This window comes from Emydura macquarii, unplaced genomic scaffold (genome assembly GCF_026122565.2).
Source record: "Emydura macquarii macquarii isolate MOO-44397 ecotype Brisbane River unplaced genomic scaffold, CSIRO-AGI_Emac_v2 contig_18, whole genome shotgun sequence".
NCBI classification, from domain to species: Eukaryota; Metazoa; Chordata; order Testudines; family Chelidae; genus Emydura; species Emydura macquarii.
In genome coordinates this window covers 1,797,624-1,819,872 of record NW_027130155.1, presented here as the reverse complement: position 1 = coordinate 1,819,872, position 22,249 = coordinate 1,797,624, and the positions used below count along the sequence as shown (strand labels likewise).

Below are 22,249 nucleotides of genomic sequence, written 5' to 3'. Positions count from 1 at the left end.
TCACTTCTGTTTTATCTGAAAGATGATGCTGTCAGTTGCACCCTTAACATCCTTTCTGCCCAACAAATATTGTTTGAGTGCTTCTGTGTGTCCATTCCCCATTAGGTGTGAACGCACTATGTGCACAGTTGCTGAAAATTTTTCCGCCACTGGTATGTTGGGTTGACTCTAGTGCCCTCTGGTGCTGTGCACACATACGCTGGTATAGGTGATCTGGCTGACCCCGTATCTTCTCAGTTCCTTCTTACTGCCCATGACAGTCGCTGGAACAGCTCTTCTTGCTTTGGCAAACTCTTCTCAATAGTCTTTGTTTACTACCTTTCCTTTTGTTTCTTTTGTCCAAGTTCTTTATTTCTTGTTTGGACTGTTTGTCAATTCATTGTACATAGTTGGTGTTTTTTGCTGTGTTAGTGGAGTCTTTGTCTACTCCCAGTCTCGGGGCATGCCTCGGTCTCTGGGTTTCAAGACCTGTGAGTGACTCATGCTCCAGTTGTCTGAAGTGCCTGAGAGAGACTCATATCAAGGGTTGCTACCAAATCTAAGCCCTGCTTAGAATTTAAGCTCTGCTGGTGTTTTTCCTGAGACCACAGGTGAGCAGAGAAGAGCAACATCTCTACACGCTGGATGTTAGACGTACCCTGGCTTTCTATATTGAGAGGACAAGCCCATTCTGTAGATCCATGCAGCTCTTTTGTGGCAGTAGCGGAGAGGATGAAAGGCTTTCCTTTTTCAGCTCAAAGGATTTCATCCTGGGTCACATCGTGCATCCACATATGCAACAAGTATGATGGGGTCCTGCCACTGGCTATAGTGACAATCTATTCTACGAGGGTTCCTTAGTGGCATTCCTGGGCCAGGTCCCAATCCAGAACATCTGCAGAGCAGCAACTTGATCATCGGTACATACATTTTCGTTTCATTATGCCATAACCCAGCAAGCTAAAGATGATGCCGGTTTTGGTTGAGTGTGTTGCAGTCAGTGTGTCCATGAACTGCAAGTACATCTCCTATGGTACTGCTGGGAATCACCTAACGTGGAATGGACATGTGCAAGCACTTGAAGAAAAAATGGTTACTAAACTTTCTGTAACTGTTGTTCTTTGAGATGTGTTGTGCATGTCCATTCCATGATCCACCCTCCTATCTCATTGTCAGAGTTGGCCGGCAAGAAGAAAATGAGATGGCCCTTATTGGTGCATGAGCATGTGGCACCAGAGGGAGCTAGAGCTGACTTGATGGATACCACTGAGGGAAAAATTTTCAGCAACTGTACATGTAGCACATGGACATCTAATGTGGAATGGACATGTGCAACACATCTCGAAGAACAACAGGTATGGAAAGCTTAGTAACCATTTTTCTTTAGTCTGGCAGTATTTTGCTTATGCAATCTGATGAAATGACAATCAAGTAAATGTCCTTAGTGCATGATTCTGTGATGATCAAACAATTCACAATTAGATGATTAGCAAATTAGCTGTTTGCTGCATAGAGCAAAACAAAAACATTTTTTTCCTGGCCAGATAATAGAAATAATATCTCATATCTATAAGTATGCAGATCAGATGTATCAGAAGAAAAACTAGTAGTTATTGCTACTGATGATGTTGATGTCCAGAAAAAAATGGCAGCCTTTGCCTAATGTGGCAGCTTAATATAACTAACTTTTATAAATGTGCACAGTTTTCTTCTGTCTTCTATACTCTTCTATAGTTCCGTAGCTTTCTAGCTTCCTAAGGGTTCTATATTGTGCCTTTCACCATAGTGTCTGAACACCTTTCTCTTCCTCATTACTTCTAGATTGCTTTTAGTTACTTCTGTTTTATTTCATTTACATAACCATTCTCTGTGTATCAACTTTATCTCTAATCTTATTCTCTTTACCTTTCCTATTTAAAGTGCTTTACCTTCTCCTTACTCTTAATTCCTCAAAGGGATACTTTTTTCTCCCTTTATTCAATGATAATGTATTGATCTTTCTTGGTGTCTCTTTCCTAATAGGGCACTTTATCCTTCTTGATTCTCCTTTTCTAACTTTTTCAAGCCCTCACCCCATTCATCTAATGGGCAGTTCATTCTATCTTCTTAGGCCGTGTCTACACTACAAAATTATGTCAACCTGAGTTGCGTTGGCATACAGCCAGTGCAGTTATTACATTGCTTGTGCATGTGTTGGCACTGCGTGTCCTCACCAGGAGCACTTGTATCGCTGCAGAGTGCAGTGCACCGTGGGTAGGTATCCCATTGTGCAACTCACCACCATCCAGCACAGGGGGTTTTGGAAAGTGTTTACAATGCTTGATGGGGCTGAAATGAGTTGCGTAGGGGTGACTTGGGAGCATGGGGTCAACTTCCCATAATGCAGTGTTCTCCATCCTGTAATTTCATCTGCATCCCATAATATTTCAATCCTTCTTTTCAAAATCCACACAAACCCACACATTCTTCCTTGCTGTCCACCATAGCTGACAGACGCATGGAGCCTGTACAGCTCTGTGCTGTTGTCATGAGTGCTGAAAGCAAAGGACAGCACGTGATCTAGTAGTATTTGCAGAAGTGCAAGAAGAGCCGTGGGAACATGATGATTCTTTAGAGGCTGGATTCCTGTGGGACATGGAAAGAAACAATTCAAGGTGGTTGTTGGCGTTCATGGAGCAGCTGGAGATGGCTTTTACAGGTCTGTGTATGTGAAGCTGTGATTGTCTTTAACGTCCCCTTGGCTGGAGTGGTAAACGTAGTGCAGTGACTCCTGATGCCACTTAGAATGTTGAGGGGAGGTATGCAGAGGTCCCGATATTGAGTTCTCCATGGGCTGCAGAGGGAGATGAGCACTGACGGGTTTGTTGAACTTATAGGTATACCAGCGTCTGCAGCATCTCTGTTTGCAGTCTGAGAAGCACAAGCATTTATTGCTGCATGTCCCTCTCCTTTTCCTGCCCCTTTCCTCTCTCCACTATATTCTTCTCCATGCTGTCTGCACAGGTGATCCTCCAGGCCCTGTGCTCATTTTCTGAGGCACCACTGGAGCATCTTCTGGAACATGTCATCCTGAGTCCTCTTCTTTTTCCTTATCTGGCTCAGATGTTCCACAGATGTGGCGAGGAAGACCCTGCCGGCCAAAATGACAGCAACTGCAAATACAACACACAGAGGTACCATTGTCAATATATTCATGATGGAAATTTAAACTTAAGACACTGAGCTCACTCCCCTTGCTCTCCAAAAGTTATAAGCACTACATTCTCATTTTTGCATGGGATTGATCAAGCATGGTCCAGTCACAGCACCAACTACGGTGATTATGGCCCCTAGGGGTTGTGGAAAGGAGGAGGGAATAGCTCGCTGGCATGATTATAGTTATATAGGGCAATGGAATGGAATACTGGCACTGTTTTCCACAGGTGGTGGAGATTTTAGCTGTTATCTCACTCCTGAGGGTAACTGATGCAGAGAGAAAACAGCTGCTGCTGATGTCCTGATGTTGTCTGGGTCCATATGCTGCTAGCCTGTGTACTGCAATGGTGCCTGCTGAAGTAATCGCTGAGTAGTGTAGGGAAAGTGTCCTACCGCAGCTGCAAAAATAAGGCAGAAACCTTCAGCAGAGGATTGCAGAATTACCTCCATGAAAGTTTCATCAAGATCTCTAAGGAGGATTCATGGGACATCCTGGTGCATGTAAAAAAAGTGCTCTGCGTGGCCCTCTCTGCCTAACTTCAGAGGGGAATGAAAAGCAGATTACAACTTCGCTACCTTTTCTAGCACAAGTAAGAAAGAGTAACTCAACAGAAGTGTTTTGCTACTTCTCTGCAATTTCAGAGCAAACTGCATACTTACTGGAAGTTCCTTTCCCTACATCAGGCTCGCCCATCTTCAATTGTCAAGAAAGGCTGGACTGTGGTGGAGTCAAAAACAAGTCCTGGCTCGCTGCTCATCTGGATTCCCCATTCACCCCTGTCCCCCATCCTGCTCTTCCTCCTTGATGTTCATGGCAGGAGCCTGTGACTTGAGTGCCATGGAAGTATCTGTGTGGTTCTTGGGGGTGGTTATGGGGTCTTCAATGAGGATGGCTTGCATCTCTTTGTAAAAGTGATCTTTTCTGTCCAGCAGGGTTTTTTACACTTACAAACTTAAATCTATTTACCATTCACTTGTTCTTAATAAATTTCTCTTCCATCTGTACTTCTTATGAGAGAGATTAATAGAACAGGTTTATTTGTGCTATGCCATCTTTCTCTTTTCTTGATTCCATAAGAATAGATATTAAACTTGCAACATATGTCTCTTCTGTGGTGAATTCATAAATACATGATAATAGTTTTGCTATTGGATTGTGGGAGAAGGAGGAAGCTAATGCTGGAAAACCAAGCTTCTTCAGTAATCCAAAGCTCTCCACCATTAGAGGCATCGTATTTATTCTAAATACAAATAGAATTTCTAGAGCATAAGTGTCACAAGTACTCTAAAATGTAGTGAAACTTTAAGGTTAAACTTGCTCCACAGTTTGTCTCCTGTTTTCCTCAGCCTCTCACTTCACTCATACTCAGTCTTTCCCATTTCTAGGACTTTAAAGGGTTGGCAGGTAGTACATCTTTCACTTGTACATTTCCATTTTTTCTGGAGCTGTTTTTATTTTATATGTGCATTATAGTACATGGTGGTAATCAATACACGTAAGTGTTTGATTTCATATCTCTCAATAGTTTGTGTTTTTAGTGCCCCATTTGTGTAATGTGCAAATATCCAGTGAAATTATCCCACAACATACTTTGTTTGTAATCATGATGAAAAGTAGAATTTCTGCAGAGCTTTCACCAATTCCATGTGGCAATTGCATTGTACTACCTTCCTGCAGAGAAGATTTCTATGGAGGTGACACACATTTTTACTGTTGTCTTCATTGTAAACATCCTGTTGACACTCATCTGCTTGTCTCATGCATGTGCATGGGTCAGGGAACACAAGCTGTATCAGTCACAGTGTTTGTGTCTCTTTTACTGGAACTGTAAAACTAGAACGGTAACAGTCATTAATCACAGAATTTAATGTTCATTAGAAAAGGCATAGTAAATGAAGAAACAATAGCTTTTTTAAGGAAAACCTTGATTGTAAACATTATTTAAATTGATTTTTCAATTATTATTCAAACTTAGTGTGACAAGTTTAGTTTGCATTTTTAAATACTGTCTTTTTTTGTTGTATTACATTGTGCCATTTAGATGTCTGTATGCCCACAAGACTGGTACTTAAACATCTAACGGACCTAAATTGCAATTGCAGTTATTTGCACATATAAAATTGCAGGTTCAAGAACAGAGAAGCCAATTAAGTGGGGGAAAGGTGAGCCCTCTAGAAATAGAGATTTCAAGAGCATTGATTCCTTGGCTGCTGTTTTGCATGGTGGGCCCAAAAATGGGGAGGGGTCCCTACTCAAATTGGTAACATTTTGCATTAGAGATACCAGTGAGTCAATTCAAACTGTATTGGATAAAGTACTGTGGAAGACACTATGGGGAATAAACTTGCCCTAGTTAAGGGCATGAACTAGGTGACTGATCTCTTCCATCTTTAATTTCTGTGACTCAGAATGAGTTAGTTTTAGCATTACCTGTGATATTCATTAAGATCATGGCTACCTTCTGGAGTGAGAGTATCTTAAAAGCAATGATGTCTAAACCTGATGTCTTGGGTTATCAGATCCCATTTTTGTTGGCAGGTTCTGAATACTTTTGTTCTGTAAGTCAAGCCTTCCTTCTTCCATCCCCGGTCCGTTAAATTGCTAGGCGACATTTCTACCTCAAATCCAATTCTGTTTATGATGCTATATCAGACACCCAGTTTATGGGATAGAAAACATCCTTTTGCAGTTCAGAATGTGTTGGTGATTATTAGGTGATAATGTGGTTTCAATTAGTACTGCTACTGTGTCCCAGGACTGATAATAGGAGAAGATTGTGCTGCACAAGATACAAGATGTAAAACTGAAATTCTGATCTCTTGTGGATGTTTAAAACATAGTTTTTCAACCGGTGGTACGCGTACCCCTGGGGGTACAAGAGACATAGGCAGCGGGTGCACAGCAAAAAATCCATTGAAGGAAGGCAGGCAGCAGCCACCGGCTTCTGGGGGAGGCGGAGGCAGGCACTAGCTTCCCGCCCGGTCCCACCTCCTAGCTGGGAGGTAGACGGCAGCCGCCCCAGTCCTGGGAAGCTGGGCGGCAGCTGCTGGCTTCTTGGGACACCAGGCGGCAGCTGCCGTCTTTTTGGGAAGCTGGGTGGCAGCCGCCCACATCCCAGCCAATCCCAGGTCCCAGGTGGGAGCTCAGCAGCAGCCTCCTGTACCCTGTGAGCTGGGCTCTCAGCTGGGTGGCTGCCCCCCGTGCCCTGGCTCTGAGCTGAGAGACAGCCTCCCACGCCCTAGCTTGAAGATGGGCAGCAGCTGCCTGCCACCTGCTCACATCCCCAGGTTCCAGCCTGTGTGGAAGTCTCCTCGGCCCAGCTTGAATTGGGTGGCAGTAGCCCACCTCCTGGGCTGACAGCTAGGAGGCAGCCACCTGTAACTTGCCCAGGTGGCAGCTCCCCTGCCCGGCTCAAAGCCTGGTTCCCAGAAAGCCAGGCAGAGAGCCCAGCAGCTTGCCCAGTCTTGGATCCGGGCTCTACTGGCAGGCTTACTTGTCAATTTCACTGCTTGAGCTGAGCAGTGAAATTGACAACTATGACAGCCCCAGATTTTACTAGTATGAAAATCTTAAGAGGGGGCCACACAGTGTGATTTGCTCCAGGCCCGCACCTCCCTAGGGACGGCCCTGGGGAGCGCTGCTATCCACTCTGGGCTGCTAGTGCCTGCTCATACCTCATAAGTTCCTGCCGGTGTGAGAAGAACACCAGATGACCCCACCATCAGACCATAGTGATTGGCTGACGTTGACCTTTGCTCCTATATGGAGGAAGGGGAGGGGAAAGGAGGGGAGAAACAGCAGGGGGTTTTGTGATCTGCCACTGTCACACAGCATTGCAGAACTCAGAATTTTCCTGCTTTACGAGAAATACAGTCGTCCAGTGGTAAAGGGGAAAAAGACTGTATTTCTCAGAATGGAAAATTGAGTGTTGGGGTACTTATTAAAATTTTCAGAAGTTAGGGGGTACTTGCTACTTAAAAGGTTGAGAAACACTGGTTTAAAAGATTCAGTGGCAAGAATAGGTGTGCCCCTCCACCTGCCTCCGGAATAATGGACTAATTCCAAATTTGAAATAACTTTCTTTCTACGTTTCCTTTGTAGTTTCTTCTGGATAGAATATTCCCTTCTTTGCTGATTCGTGTTGCTTTGTGCTATTAAACCGTTGTTGCATTTCACCCCAGAGGTGGATTAAGTGATCTTTTGTATTAAAGGACTTCTGAATTCTATAGGACAAAAGTGCTATATAAAATGTAACAGTTTTATATTAAAAAAAGAAAGCGCTCAATATATTTTGAAAGTTTCCAGTGAAGTGGTGTTAGATATTTAAGTAGGTGTATACAGTCGTAGAAATTCATGGGAACTTGAATTCCTGTTTTTCTTAAATATGCCATACCTTCACCAACCCACTTACTGTACCTCAAATGATAAATAATAATTTTAAATTATTTTTATTTGTATTATTTATTTATATTATATTTATATTATTATTTATAATAAAATATTATTTTAATTTAAATTTAATATTTAATATTTAAAAATAAAAAAAAATGTTCTTTGCATAACAGAAATATGGAATTAAATAATTAAAATTATTATGGTTATGATGCTTAACAGATGTGTACTGTAATGAACTTATTTTTTAGTTGAATATTTCAGAAATACCACTTTATTATGGAGCAATGGGCAATGAGGTGAAAGCAAACACAGAATATTTATATGGCAACTAAGACCCTGAACCTGCAAGTGACTCTACAAGTATGCTTGTGTGGAGTCACTGGTAGGATTGGGGCCTACATTTGCAGGGTTTCCTTTTTTTTTCCCCAAGTGTAGTTATATTCTAAAGATGGTATTATGTCATCTCTCATAACTGTCAGCCCTCTGAGCTCAACCTTGGCTCCCAGACTCAAGACCCAAAACTGGCTTGGTTCTTCTGGGACATTATCACCAGTAGTAAAGTCAGCCCTTTATTAACAACTTAAACTCTCAGTGACACCTGAGAACCCTTTTAACATCACTCGGTTTACATAGATACAACTGACTGAATTTAGGAAATCATTCTGATGTACAAGAATGAATACAATTCAGCTCATTCTTCAACAGCTATCTTACTCTGCATTGTTTAATATTATGGAATGGGTATGTTGAGTAAGGTATTCTCGTGTTTTAACAGTCACTTTTCAGAATAGAATCGTACTTTGTCAACAGTTGATTCCTTTTTAATTTTTCCTTTGCTTTGTCAGGCATGTTTTTTATTTATTTTAATTGAGAGAAAATTATGGACAAAACAGCTGGACTGTATGGGAGAAATCTGATGTGCAGTGTCAATTAAAAATTATAATTGCTGAGTTTGAATACTATCAATTTTGTATAGGTCACGATCAAGACCTCATCAACGTTCGTATAGTCGAAGCAGTGAAAGATCCAGTCATAGAAGAACTCATAGCAGATCTCGTGAAAGAGAACGGCGTAAAGGCAGAGATAAAGAAAAAATAAAAGAAGAGAGGAGCAGAGGGAAAGAGAAGGAGTTATATACCACTAAGCGTGGGTAAGTGTAATGACAAATCAAAATGAATTATTTACTATAGTGGATGAAAACATATTCTGTATTATTTTTTATTTTTGTGGCCCTCAACTCACTGAGTGACGTTTTTACTTAGTATAAACTAAATGAAGTGTACTTCTGCTTTTTAAATCCTCAGACCACATGGTTCTCATGAGACACCAAGTGGTACGGTGGCACATTAATTTAGTGATCTTTCACTGTTCTCTCCATAAATATGCAGGAGTTTCATAAGATCAATTTTGATTAGAGGTTGAATTTGCTATTTTAAAGAAATGTATGAAAGAAAGGGCTGTAAAGTTTGAGCAGAGATCATATCTACCATAGCCCTCTCTTTCTAATAGCTCAAGTGTTTGTCTTCTCCATTACTTACCAAACCTAATATTTACTTATTGGGAAGTATAAGCTAACTGTAAAGCATTTACTTCTCTGTTCATTTGAAGGGTTCACTTACCTTCTGAGTAATTAACTCTGCTGGAACTCATTGTATTTTCTGCCTAGATGTTGAGTTGCTCCCTTCCCAAATTTGGTTACTTTTGGGAAAATAACTGAATAACTTGCTTTGTCTGATGTTTATTCTGAGTCTGTAGTTCAAATATCTGTAATGTTGTTTGTCCAGCCTGGTTATTTTTGCATAGCATGATTTGATAAGTGTTTATACAAGTGTGTGTTAGAATAATCCAAGTGGTACTGAAGACAAAATTATCACTGCAGTGAGGTGAGCAGTAGACAGATTGTTGCTTTTCAGGGGTGGCCAACCCACGGCTCCATAGCCGCATGCAGCTCTTTGCTCATACAAATGCGGCTCTTATGCGGAAGATGGAGGGAGTTCCTGTCCCTGGTGGCACGTGAGGCAGCTGCCCAGCTTGGCGCTGCACCCAGTTGAGCCCAGTCGTCGCCACGCTGCTGCTGCAGCCCCAACCGCCACCATGGCCCCCGGGGCCCTGCGCAGCTTCCTCTCCGAGTACAACACACCCCGCATCGTGCTGATCCAGAGCCGCAAAGTGGGGCTCGTGAACTAGGCAGTGCAGCTGGCCATCCTGGCCTACATGATCGGGTGAGCGCGGGCAGGGCTGGTGCAGGCGACGGGTCCCCGGCCAGCCTCAGGGCTGGGCACAACTGAGCAGCCCCTCCCCGGGCACCGCTGGGGCAGGGGTGCCCGGCATCCCACGGTGCGATCCGCCCCTCCCTCCCCCCCACGCACACACACACACAGGGACTATAACTTTCTTCTGTGAGGCTGCTGCTGGGGAAACGGGAAATTCCCACTCCCCTCCCCCATTCCAGCTGTGTCTTGCAAAGGGGGTGGGGGGCGTCTGACCTAGGCAGGAGGAGGGGTGCACACTGTCCTGGCTCCCCCTGCCCAGGGGGTCAAGCGATGGCTGGAGGCAGTGAGGGCATGGGACAGGCGAAGCTGATACACCCTTGTGTAGTAGCCATGTTTCTATGTTCATGTCTTCCAACCCTTTGTATGGGGGGCTGCCTGGAGTAGAGAGTGGGTCTGGCCTCTGTTTGTGCAGCTTTTGGGCAGGGTCTGTGGGGCATGTGGTAATAGTAGTAGTACCCCAGGGCTGCCCCCAGAATACTCGCACTCAATGCTTTGGGTGCCAGGATGCTGCTGGAGCAAGGAAAGTTGAAAGCAAGGATTGCCGAAAGTCCCACTGAGTCAAAAATCGCAACATACAAGGTAATAAATAAACATTTTGATTGTTTTGTCTTATTGTAAATTATTGTTTCAATGTGTGTCCATCCAGTATGTATGTGAGTGTTTATACTGTACTGTATATATGTGTGTGTGTGTGTATACACACACACACAAAAGGTAAATGTGGCTCTTTGTGGTATCTATAGCTATTTTTTGGCTCTTAGTCTCTGACTGGTTGGCCATCCCTGCTTTAAATGGAATGTTTAGCTGCAATAAGACACTGGGTCCATCAATAAAATGTTTAGATCTGCATTTAATTCTTTTACAGAATAACCGTTTCAGTTTTGCAGTAATTCATAGAGAAGCTTATTGCTTTTTTTCATGGTAGCCAAATAGAATATCAAAAGTTAGAATTTTAAGTATATAAGTATCTTACTTATAAACTTTGGCCTGAAAAATCCTCAGTGAAAATTATTTAAAATGCAAAGCTTTGGGGAAAATGATCAACATTGTTGAAGACCATAAAACTACAAGGAAATATAATTGTATAATTTTTTCTAATAAAAATGAGTAAAAATACAGCGTCGAGTGTAGTTCCCACTGTTTCCAAACATCCCATTTATTCTACCTCACTAAGCTGAGGAACTGTTTGAATCCCTGTCTAATTAGATATGTAAAGATAAAGTCTCATGTTAAGAGTCCAGACTTTCTTATCACAAGCATTTTGCCAAAACGGAACCTATCAACCTGAAATTTCTTGTGCTCCTTTTCCAGAAAGAAAGTTTGGTAGTAAATGGACAAAAGTCTTCATAATAAAGTTGGGCATGGGTGGGTGTTGGAAGCCGTATCTCTTTGCCTGTGTTTGTTCTTGTAATCCTGGGCAGGCCAACTTTTAATGGTGACTGACAGTCAGGGCAGCAGGCTGCGGTGACACCACTGCAACCATGTCCTCTCTCTTCATCATCAGTAGTTATGATCATCACTCACTTTACGGACAAATTATTGGACTGCAGGGGATCAAAGGAGTTGTCTTCCCTTTGTTCTCTCTCTGATCACTGAGGGCCAGCCCAGACACAATGCCAGACCAATTTATGAGGGAGACAGTATTGAGGCTTGAGTTCCATTAGACTATTATGGGCTGTTGAGCTTCAGTTGTAGTTTTGATTATGGAGACTTGTGACACATTGGGTTAGAGGATTCAGAATATTGTAATGTTATGATTACATGTTGTTTTATCTATTTAAATGAAATAGAAGCCAGCACAAATGGTCCACTCATAACAAGTTGTTGTTTGGCATGACATTTTAGTGGGTAAGAAATGAAAATTTATCTTTTACAGGCATTAAATAACTACATTGCTTATATTATATCTTTTTTTAATCTTTGTGAAAGAGGCATAATCAGTTACTGAGAACTTCAGTAAGGAAATATTTTCTTTTTTCCTAATGATATTCCAGCTTGTTTCTTCTGTCTGTTTTTTAATTATGTAGGCAAGAGGTTGCAAACTGATGTGTGGAGCACTTAACAGTAATTTGTGGAGAACCAACTGGTCATATGATGCTGTTTCTCCACCTTTCTTCGAGTAACTAAATTTATTAAAACAGCTTAAAAATCTCCTTTCTCCATGTAAACAACTGCTGCAGTGTCACAAGGATATAGTGTAGTTGTGAATGGCAGGTCCCAAGGCAATTTGTCCAGTCAGATTGGCCCAGTCTTTAGAAAAAGTTTGAGAACCCTTGATTTGGATGCTATTTGAGTGCAGATTTGGAAATAAATGAAATATGCAGTAAGTAGAATAGCTAAAACTGCATCAATATCAGAACTTTTAAATTTAAAATTTAAAAACATTTTTTTTTATTGGTCATATGGGTAGAACGCAGAATTAAATGAAGATTTTTAACAAACTATTGAAACTTGTTAAAAACGTAACATGCTATATGTCAAATATTAAACAAGGATGAAATTATTGAATTTTCAGCGCAGATTAGATAGCATTCCAAAAAATGTAAACAAATGTATAATTACGTTTCAGAGTTGGGTGCAACTAGTAGATTAAGGAACTGCATGCAAGTATACCATTATATATAGTGTATTGCGTATCTTCAAGGATACTCAAAGACATTTAAGATATGTAACTTTTATTTGAGTTTGTTTGATCTCTTTTGTAAATACATTTGATAGTGTTTATACTTTACAGAGTTTTTATTTGACTCACCTAACTATGAACATTGTTTATAGCATGAGTTTTGGGTATGTTTAAGAAAATAATTGAACATATCAACTTGCTTTTCTAAAAACACAGTATTTAAAAATTCTGTTGCCTGGCAGTAATTTACTTGTACAAATCAAATAATTATTTACTTTTCCATTCTTTGGAAAAAGCCTTCATTTTGGCTAGCTTTGAGCATGCACGGGCATACATACACATGTATGAGCATCAGGCTATGCAGTATTATTATTTTCTAACATAAAAATGACTACAGTTTAAGGAGAAAAATTAGAGGCAAAACTGATGAAGAGAAGGGAAAATAGTTCTTCAGGTACTTGCTTCATGTCCATCCAGCATAGGTGTGTGCTCGCTCCAAGTACCGTTGCTGGAAAGCTTTTCCCCTTAATGGTATCTGTCGAGTTGGCTCTGGTGCCCCTTGCAGTCATGCCCTCATAGCACTGGTATATAGAGCCCTGCCGACCCACTGCCCCCTCAGTTCCTTCTTACCGCCTGTGACAGTCGCTGGAGCTTTAGCTTGTCTTTGCATTCACTGCAAGTACTTCTCTCAGTGGACTCTTGTTTCTCTACTTGTATATAGTTTTTCATAGTGGTTAAGTTTCAGTTTCTCGTTTAGTAGTTAGTTAGATTAGAGAACCCCACTTAGCAGGGTTAACCCTTCCCTGGCATGGGGGCATGTCTTGGTTCCAGGGGTTTAAGCCGTGTGCCGTGCCATAAGCCGATGCTTATCAGTGACCTCCAATCTAGCAGCCTTAAGTGTCTGGGGAGTTTCATATGCGGGAGCTCTGCAGAATCTGGAAGCAGTTCAGGCCCCACACCAAGAAGGACAGGGTTCAGAGACTAAAATTCCTCCTCATTGAGGCACCTTTCCATCCTCCTCATTGAGGCACCTTTCCATCCTCCCTCAGAGACGAGCTATGCTGCCTCTGTTCTGAGCACTTCAACTTCCGTAAGAAGTGCTCCAGCTTCTCTGAGACACAAAGGCAGCATAGTTCAGCCTCTCTGGCACTGAGGAAGGACTCCTCTTTCACATCCTGGGACTCTCGGCACTATCAATTATCTCCAGCAGAGGAAGTCTTCTCTTCCTCCACGGGACTTTTGGTACCACTCCCCATCACCGGTGCCGAGAAAGAAGCAGAGGATGACTGATGGGGGTGCTCCCCAACCCCAAGGTCCACCAGTCACAGAGATACCGACAGAGTGCGACCTGTGCCAGGCCACTCAGAGCAATTGACTCTGGCCCTGGGAAGTGATCAAATCCAGCACCTTTGGATTTTCCACCGAGAGAGAGCCATTGGAGTGTAGCCCTGGCACTATCATCCACTCCAGAGGCGTTTGAGGCAGCAAGGGAGTTACCACTATGTGGGAATTGGCATTAGCGGCACTGGAGGCAAGAGTAACCATGGCACTGAGACCTCAGGTGCCGTCAAAAGAGAAAATCGTCATGATGGTGCAGCCACCGGTCTTCTCCCTCCCATCACTGCTCTCCAGCACTGTGTTGGTATTGCTTCACCATGGTCGCTGAGAAGTGACTTCTCGCAGTCAGATTCAGAGGTGGTGTCTTACACCTCCCACAGGAGCCAACACCATTCTGACCAGCATTACCCTATTCAGTGGCCTTTTTGGAATCCCTAAGCTTTTCCACCAGTCCAAGGGTCGCAATCCAGGATATCATACTCCATTGTATCAGAGTGTAGAGCTCTCCCTCACCTCCCCTTTTTAAATACATCAGAAGCAGGAAGCCTGCTAAACAACCAGTGGGGCCACTGGACAGTCGAGATGCCAAAGGAGCACTCAAAGAAGGTAAGGCTATTGTGGAGAAATTAAAAGAATTCTTTTCATCTGTCTTCATGGCTGAAGATGTGAGGGAGATTACCAAACCTGAGCCATTTTTTTTTAGGTGACAGATCTGAGGATTTTGAGGTGTCATTAGAGGAAGTTTTGGAAAAAACTGATACATTAAACTTTAATAAATCACCAGGACCAGATGGTATCCACCCAAGAGTTCTGAAGGAACTCAAATATGAAATTGCAAAACTAACAACTGTGGTATGTAATCTATCATTTAAATCAGTTTCTGTACCAGATGACTAGAGGATAGCTAATATAATTCCAATTTATTTAAAAAAAAAAAAAAAAAAAAAAAAAAAAGCTGCAAAGGTGAACCTCGCAATTACAGACTGGCAAGCCTAACTTTAGTGCCTGGCAAATTGGTTGAAACTATAGTAAAGAACAGAATTATCAGACACCGAGATAAACATGATTGTTGGAGAAAGTGAACATGGTTTTTGTACAGGAAAATCACGCCTCACCTATCTACTAGAATTATTTGAGGGGGTCAACAAGCATGTAGACAAGGGGAATTCTGTGGTTGTAGTATACTTAGATTTTCAGAAAGCCTTTGACAAGGTCCCTCACCAAAAGCGCTTAAGCAAAGTAAGCTGTCATGAGATAAGAGGGAAGGTTCTCTCCTAGATCATTAACTGGTTAAAAGATAGGAAACAAGGGGTAGGAATAAATGGTCAGTTTTCAGACTGAAGAGAGGTAAATAGTGGTGTCCTCCAGGAGTCTGTACTGGGACCAGTACTGTTCAACATATTCAAAAATGATATGGAAAATAGTGAGATGGCACAATTTGAAGATGACACAAAACTACCCATGATAGCTAAGTCCAAAGCTGACTGTGAAGAATTACAAAGGGATTTCACAAAAGTGGGTGACTGGGCAACAAAATGACAGATGAAATTCAATGTTGATAAATGCAAACGTTGGAAAACATAATCCCAACTATACCTATAAAATGATGGGGTCTACAGTAGCTGTTACCACTCAAGACAGAGATCTTGGAGTCATTGTGGATAGTTCTCTGAAAATATCCTCTCAATGTGCAGCAGCAGTCAAAAAAGCTAACAATATTAGGAATCATTAGGAAATGGATACATAATGAGACAGAAAACATCATATTGCCTCTTTATAAATCCCTGGTACATCCACATCTTGAATACTCCGTGCAGATCTGGTTGACCCATCTCAAACAATCTATATCATAATTACAAAAGGTACAGAAAAGGGCAACAAAAATGATTAGGGATATGGAAAAGCTTCCATATGAGGAGAGATGAATAAGACTGAGATTTTTCAGCTTGGAAAAGAGATGATTAAAGGGGGCTATGATTAGAGGTCTATAAAGTCATGAGTGATGTGGAGAAAGTAAATAAGGAAGTGTTATTTACTCCTTCTTATAACAGAAGAATTAAGGGTCACTAAATGAAATTAATAGGCAGCAGGTTTAAAATGAAGAAAAGGAAGTATTTCTTCACACAAAGCACAGTCAGCCTGTGGAACTCCTTGCCAGAGGATGTTGTGAAGGTGAAGATTATAACAGGGTTCAAAAAAGAATTAGATAAATTCATGAGGGATAGGTCCATCAGTGGCTATTAGCCAGAATGGGCAGTGATTGCTGTTTGCCAGAAGTTGCGAATGGACGACGGGATGGATCACTTGCTTATTACCTGTTCTGTTCATTCCCTCTGAAGCACTTGGCGTCGGCCTCTGTTAGAAGACATGATACTGGGTTAGATGGACCATCAGTCTGACTCAGTATGGCTGTTCTTATGTTCCCTTGGTACAGGAGCCATGTATCGGTACTGATCATGGTACCAAACTCCAAAGCCCGGCACCATGGGATCCATCTGGTGCCAAAGGAGAAGAACAGTGCCCAGTGCCTGTACAAGCTGCTGCTGCTTCAATGAGGCAGTGGTGGGATCATCTGTAACGCCCTTTCAGGATGACTACAGAGAATACCAGGAGCTCTTCAGGAGAGTAGCTCAAAACCTGGGGATCCAGGCAGAGGAGATCTGAGTCGTTGACCAGGGTATGGGAGATCCTGGCATCTTCAGGTCCATCGCTAGTGGCTTTGCCGTTGAACAACATCATCTTAGACCCTATCAAAGCCCTGTGGCAGACTCCAGTGTCCCTACAACCAGCATCAAAGAGGATGGAGAAAAAGTACTTCGTCTCACCTAAAGGGTTTGAATTTCTGTACACCCATCCTCCTACAGATTCGCTGGTGGTTTCAGAGGCCAACAAGTGGTAGTGGCAATGGCAGTGAGGGCCAACTCCCAAGGCCAAAGATGGGGAAAAAAAATTAGATCTTTTTGGCAGGAAGTTCTATTCTACAGGTGGAGTCCAGCTTAGGATCGCTAACCAGCAGGCATTCCTGAGCCACTAAGATTTTAACTCTTGAGGTTCCATGTCTAAGTCCAAAGAGATGTTGCCACAGAAGTGCAGAGCTGAATTCTTGGTGTTAGTCAAAGAGGGGAGAGTGGTGGTAAAGATGTCTCTATAGGTGGCATTGGATGCAGCAGACTCCACAGCATGATCCATGGTTTTGGCTGTGGTTATGAGGAGAAGGTTGTGGCTGTAGTTGTCTGGCTTTCCCCAGGAGGAGCAGCAGATGATGTAGGACCTCCCTTTCGAGGACATGTCACTCTTTTTGGAGCAGACAGACTCAAAACTGCATAGTCTGAAGGATTCCAGGCCACCTTAAAATTCCGAGGGCTACGCACACCGGTTTCATCTAGGAAGCATTTTAAGCCCCAGCTTAAGCTACATTAAGAAGTGGAATAGAAGCTATGAGAGGAGGCCTTCTCTCCAGTCCTCGTTGGCCCATGCGCTTGGCACCACCAAACAATCGTCAGGGTCTAAGCAGGCCTTTTGAGGATATGCTTGAGGATGGAATACCAGGACAATGTCTGGATCTATCTTCTCCAATTTTTGTGGACTGGTTATTCCATTTCTATCGGGTGTGGGCCCACATTACCTCAGATCACTGGGTGCTATGCATGATAGGACTGGGATACACCCTTCAGTTGAGTTGTTCCCCTCTTCCCCACCCTCCCTCCCTGTCCCTCTATAGGGACCATTCTCCTGAGCAACTTCTAGCCCAAGAGGTGTGCATGCTGCTGGAAGTAGGAGCAGTAGAGGATGTTCCTCTCGAGCTAAGGGGCAGGGTGTTCTATTTCCATTATTTCCTAATCCTGAAGGCCAGCGATGGTCTCAGACCCATCCTGGACCTGTGAAACGTGAACAGATTTCTGAAGAAGCTGAAGTTCCACATGGTCTCCTTGACTTTCATTATCCGATCTCTGGATCCAAGGGACTAGTATGTTGCCCTCAATGGATGATTATTTTCATATCTCAGTCTTTCAAGATCACAGAAGATTCCTCCAATTTATTGTGAAACAGGCACACAACCAGTTTACCGTGCTCCCATTCGGCCTGTCAGTAGCCTCTTGGGTATTCACAAAGCACATGGCAATCTTCATGGCTTTCTTGAGGAAGCAAAGGGTTCAGGTCTACCCTTATCTCGATGACTGGCTGATCGGAGGTCAGACCAAGACCCAGGTTGGGATAAATGTAAAGTTAATACTGTCAAACTTTCAGAAGTTATGTCTGTTGATAAACATGCAGAAATCAACACTCTCCTCAGTTCAAAGGATAAAATTTATAGGGGCAGTCCTTGTCTCTGTCCAGGCCAGAGTGTTCTTTTAGGCAACAGAAAGCCATCCACTGGAGCTACCTACCTGGCAAAGTGGAAAAGTTTCTCAATCTGGTCAGTGCAGAAAGGTGTCTCGCCTATGTGGTCATCTGTGCCGTTCATTTGGACTACTTGCTACACCTGAAGCAGCAAGGGCTATCAGTGTCATTGATTAGAGTCCACTTGGCCGCAATTTCAGTGTTTCAGCTATGGGTGAATGGCCAGTCTGTCTTTGCAAACTTGATCTGTAGTTTTTTCAAAGGGCTGGAGAGAGAATACCCCCAAGTACAACAACCTATATCATCCAATCTGGTATTATCAAGCCTCATTTGTTCGCCATTTGAGCCCTTGACAACAAGTTCTCTACTCAGATTGTCCTGGAAGGTGGCCCTTACCTCAAAATCTCCATTCACTGTATTCTTCAAAGACAAGGTCCGACTGTGCCTCCACCCAGCCTTATTCCTGAAGGTGGTTTCACAATTCCATAGTAACCAAGACATATTCATCCCGGTCTTCTATCTGAAATCACGTCAATAAACAGGAGCAGAGACTTCATTCACTAGATGTCAGACATGCCTCCTACATAGAAAGGATTACATCGTTTTGGAAAACTACTCAACTTTTTTTTTTGTGCCGGTGACAAACAGGATGAACTGTCTTCCAGTCTCAGCCCAGAGACTTTCATCGTGAATCACTTCTTGTACCTGCACGTTACAACCTGGTGAAGGTCCCTGCTCCGGCCCTGGCGGCACATTCCATAAGAGCACAAGCATCTTCAGCTTCATTTGTGGCACAGGTCCCTACCCAGGACAGCTATAGAATGGCAACATGGTCTTCAATCCACACTTTTGCATCTCATTATCACTCAGCAGACCAGAGACAATGCTGGATTTGGCAAATCGGTACTACAGTGTGCTTGTCAGTGAACTCTGAACACTCCTCCCACACCTATTTGGAAGTCACCTACATTGGAATGGACATGAGCAAGCACTGGAAGAAGAAAAAACAGTTACTAACCTTTCGTAACTTGTTCTTTGAGATGTGTTGCACACGTCCATTCCAAACTCCTTACCCCCACCTGACCATCTGTTGAAGTTAGCCTGCAGGAACTGAGGGGGCAGTGGGATGACAGGGCCCTAAATACCAGCACGATGAGGGCGTGACTCCAGAAGGCACAAGAGCCGACCTGATGGATACCACTGAGGGGAAGAACTTTCCAGTGGCGGTTATCAGGGTGAGCACATACCTACATTGGAATGGACATGAGCAAGAGATCTCGAAGAACAATTTACAGAAGGTTAGTAACCATTTATTCTCCATTATGGGAAATTTTCACTATTCTTTTACTCACATTTTCCATCATGAGACAATTACCTGCTTGGTTTCATCCATGACTTGTGGTATAATTATATCATTAATGCTATCCCTGGCTGGATCACTGAAATGCCCAATACAGTTTCTTGAATCAAATTTATTTTTGCTTTAAATAATCAAGACCTATCACATCAACTAGGTTTCTGTTGGTTTCAAGGAAGTTTCTTCTTGTCCTTGCTCTGTACTCCCAAACTTTAATTTGCGTCTCTGTTTAAACAAGTTTAATGGGACCCCAGTCTCCTAACATACCTAACTGTATTGAGCATATTTTTCTTATATCTAACTTCAAAGTGAAGGAAACTGATTATGTATTGAATGTGCTCTATAAGGTGTTTACTGGTTCTTGATTCTCACTGAAAGGTTAAATGGAAATTTGGAATGTAGCATCCTTGGTTGTGTATATGATCTCATCTCATATTCATATATGTATTTCACAATTTCCTCCTTAGTTCTAGGACTTTGAACATGCCAGAAACATACTCAAGGTCCTTTGTGATTATGCTCAAACATGTGTGAAGTGTCTATTGACTGTGTAAATATGCTGGGTTAACTATTCATGTATATTTTTTCTTTGCACTGATGTACTCAGATTGCTGTAATAGTGTCTTTGGTTACACTTGTTGTTAACTAAGGTGCAGCATCAGTTTATTTGATCCTGTTGCTGACATCCATTGTCAGCAATAGGTAATTTTAATAGTGTAGACAAGGTTTTAGAGGAGCTTGCTCTCTTTCCAATGAGCCATTAAATTGAAATGTCTTCTGCCTGTTTCTGGTGTCTGTCCAGTTGCAAGTTGAAGATACAATAATGCTTCTGGAAAACTTGAGGAGTAGATTTGGTCTTCTGGCCTGCATTCTCTCTTTCAGTGCAATAAAATCTAATATCTTGAGCTGCCCGTGACCCATTACTTAGCACATAATGGTTCCTGGACACCTTGTAGCAAGCACCTTATTAAGTACTTTGGAATATATTCATGTGGTTTTATTAAAATGCCTACTAACTTTATAGACTGTAATAATAAGGATTGATATAAGATAACTTTGGAGGAAGTAGTCACAAGTTCCTAGAATTCTCTGGAAGCAAATACATTCTTTGTCAGTCTCTTCCTTTACATTTTGACTTGCATGTTAAACCATACAGGTTATGCTATATGAAAATAAATTATTGTATTTGTCACCTCTTTTCCCCTGATTCTTGTAATTTTTTATACTATTTATGTTAATGAGTAGAAACCATTTGTAACATTAGTCCATTTTTCTCAGAGATCATGTACTGTCTGGTGGTATTTGTAAGACAGATTTCATACTCTTTAACAATACTTAGTATTAATAGACTACAAAATGAAATTTATCCAGGATGCTCTTGATGTAATTCATCCTTCATATACCTTTTTAAGAAGGATAGGTTTGTCTGATTAATCAAACAATGATCAAAGAATATCTGTACAGGGAATATGGATCTGAGAAGCTTTTGCCTTTTATAGCTATTTGTCATTTGAAGACTTAGATTGCTATCAGCAACATGTTAATATTGTCTAGTAATGGCTGTGCAAACCAGCATACTTGAATGAGCAAGGAAAGGATATAGTACAAAGCCATTTGCGTGGCACAATTGCTGTTTAATGCTGAGATTTGTAGAAAATTACTCTGTTCTTTCATGAGTTAAACCTAAATGAGAAGTATAGTAGCTTGAGAGAGAGTTTAATATAAGATGGTTATTCCTTGGGAAAAGTGTTTAACTGAATGATTATTTATCCATATACTGTTCTGGATCTTGTCAGTAGAGAATTTAGTAAAATTTCTGATTCTGTTCCTTAGAGCATACCTAAAACAGCGGTAAAAATGCATATGTCTAAAAATAAAATGTTTTCTGTGCCTCTGATCCCAATATGTTCCAGGAAAATGAGACCAAGGAAGATACTCAATAGCTTATTTATTGGATGATGGATTTTCCTTAGGCCTTCCACATTTTCATCTTTTTTTCTCGGTACCATTTGTTTTCTTTTGCATCCTGGTGGTGAGTATGAAAAACAAAGGCATTCCTTGGCCAAGGCTTTCAACTTACCATCCTACGCTTCCAGTAGGAGAGAGGAGATGATACAACATCAGTTTTGAGGAAAACCTTTTTGCCTTTAGCATTATCTTATGAGACAACAGCAGTGCTCTATCCTTTGGCATTCCCATTTGTTTTCCTTACATTATACATTATAGTTTTCTCCTCTCTTGTAAGAGGTTCTGTGGTGAGCACTAATACAGAATGTTTTCTCTATTGCTTGTTTTGCAGATGCTTGTCAGTGTTTGTTTATAAGCTGGTGGTAATAGGTCTTCTATGACTTTGTTGCTGTTTGTTGGGTAATAACTGTTATCTGTTATGATTGGTAATGGCATTTGGAGTTTTGTCTTGACTATATCTGCTTTTTGGCATCAGTTTCTGGAAGATGTTATCTATTTTCCTTTTTGCTGGCGTATTCTGCTGTAAATAACAATAATGGTGTTTGTTTCAGCTTGTTATTTAGAATTTCCTATTTTTTTAAATAAATAAAAAAGGCTTATATTGATTCCAAAGAAGACCAGAAGAGACCTAATGGGAGGTGCACAGAAGGCTCCCAAGGTCAGTTGCAGATACCACACACCCAAACCAATTATTATATATGTTGTAGATTCTACAAGGACCAAAAGTGAATCAGTGTAGGTATGCCGTACATTCTTATAGGAACTCTTACAGTGGGGGC

At 41.8% G+C, this 22,249-nt stretch overlaps 1 protein-coding gene across 1 annotated transcript in view; it reads left to right on the top strand.

Annotated features, from left to right (window-relative positions):
• The window catches only part of RSRC1 (arginine and serine rich coiled-coil 1), a 342,090-nt gene that overhangs the window by 61,056 nt on the left and 258,785 nt on the right, over positions 1 to 22,249 (top strand). The window contains exon 4 of the mRNA XM_067532335.1: positions 8,547 to 8,720. Coding sequence (XP_067388436.1) covers positions 8,547 to 8,720 — 174 coding nt within the window. The remainder of the gene's footprint in view (positions 1 to 8,546; positions 8,721 to 22,249) is intronic.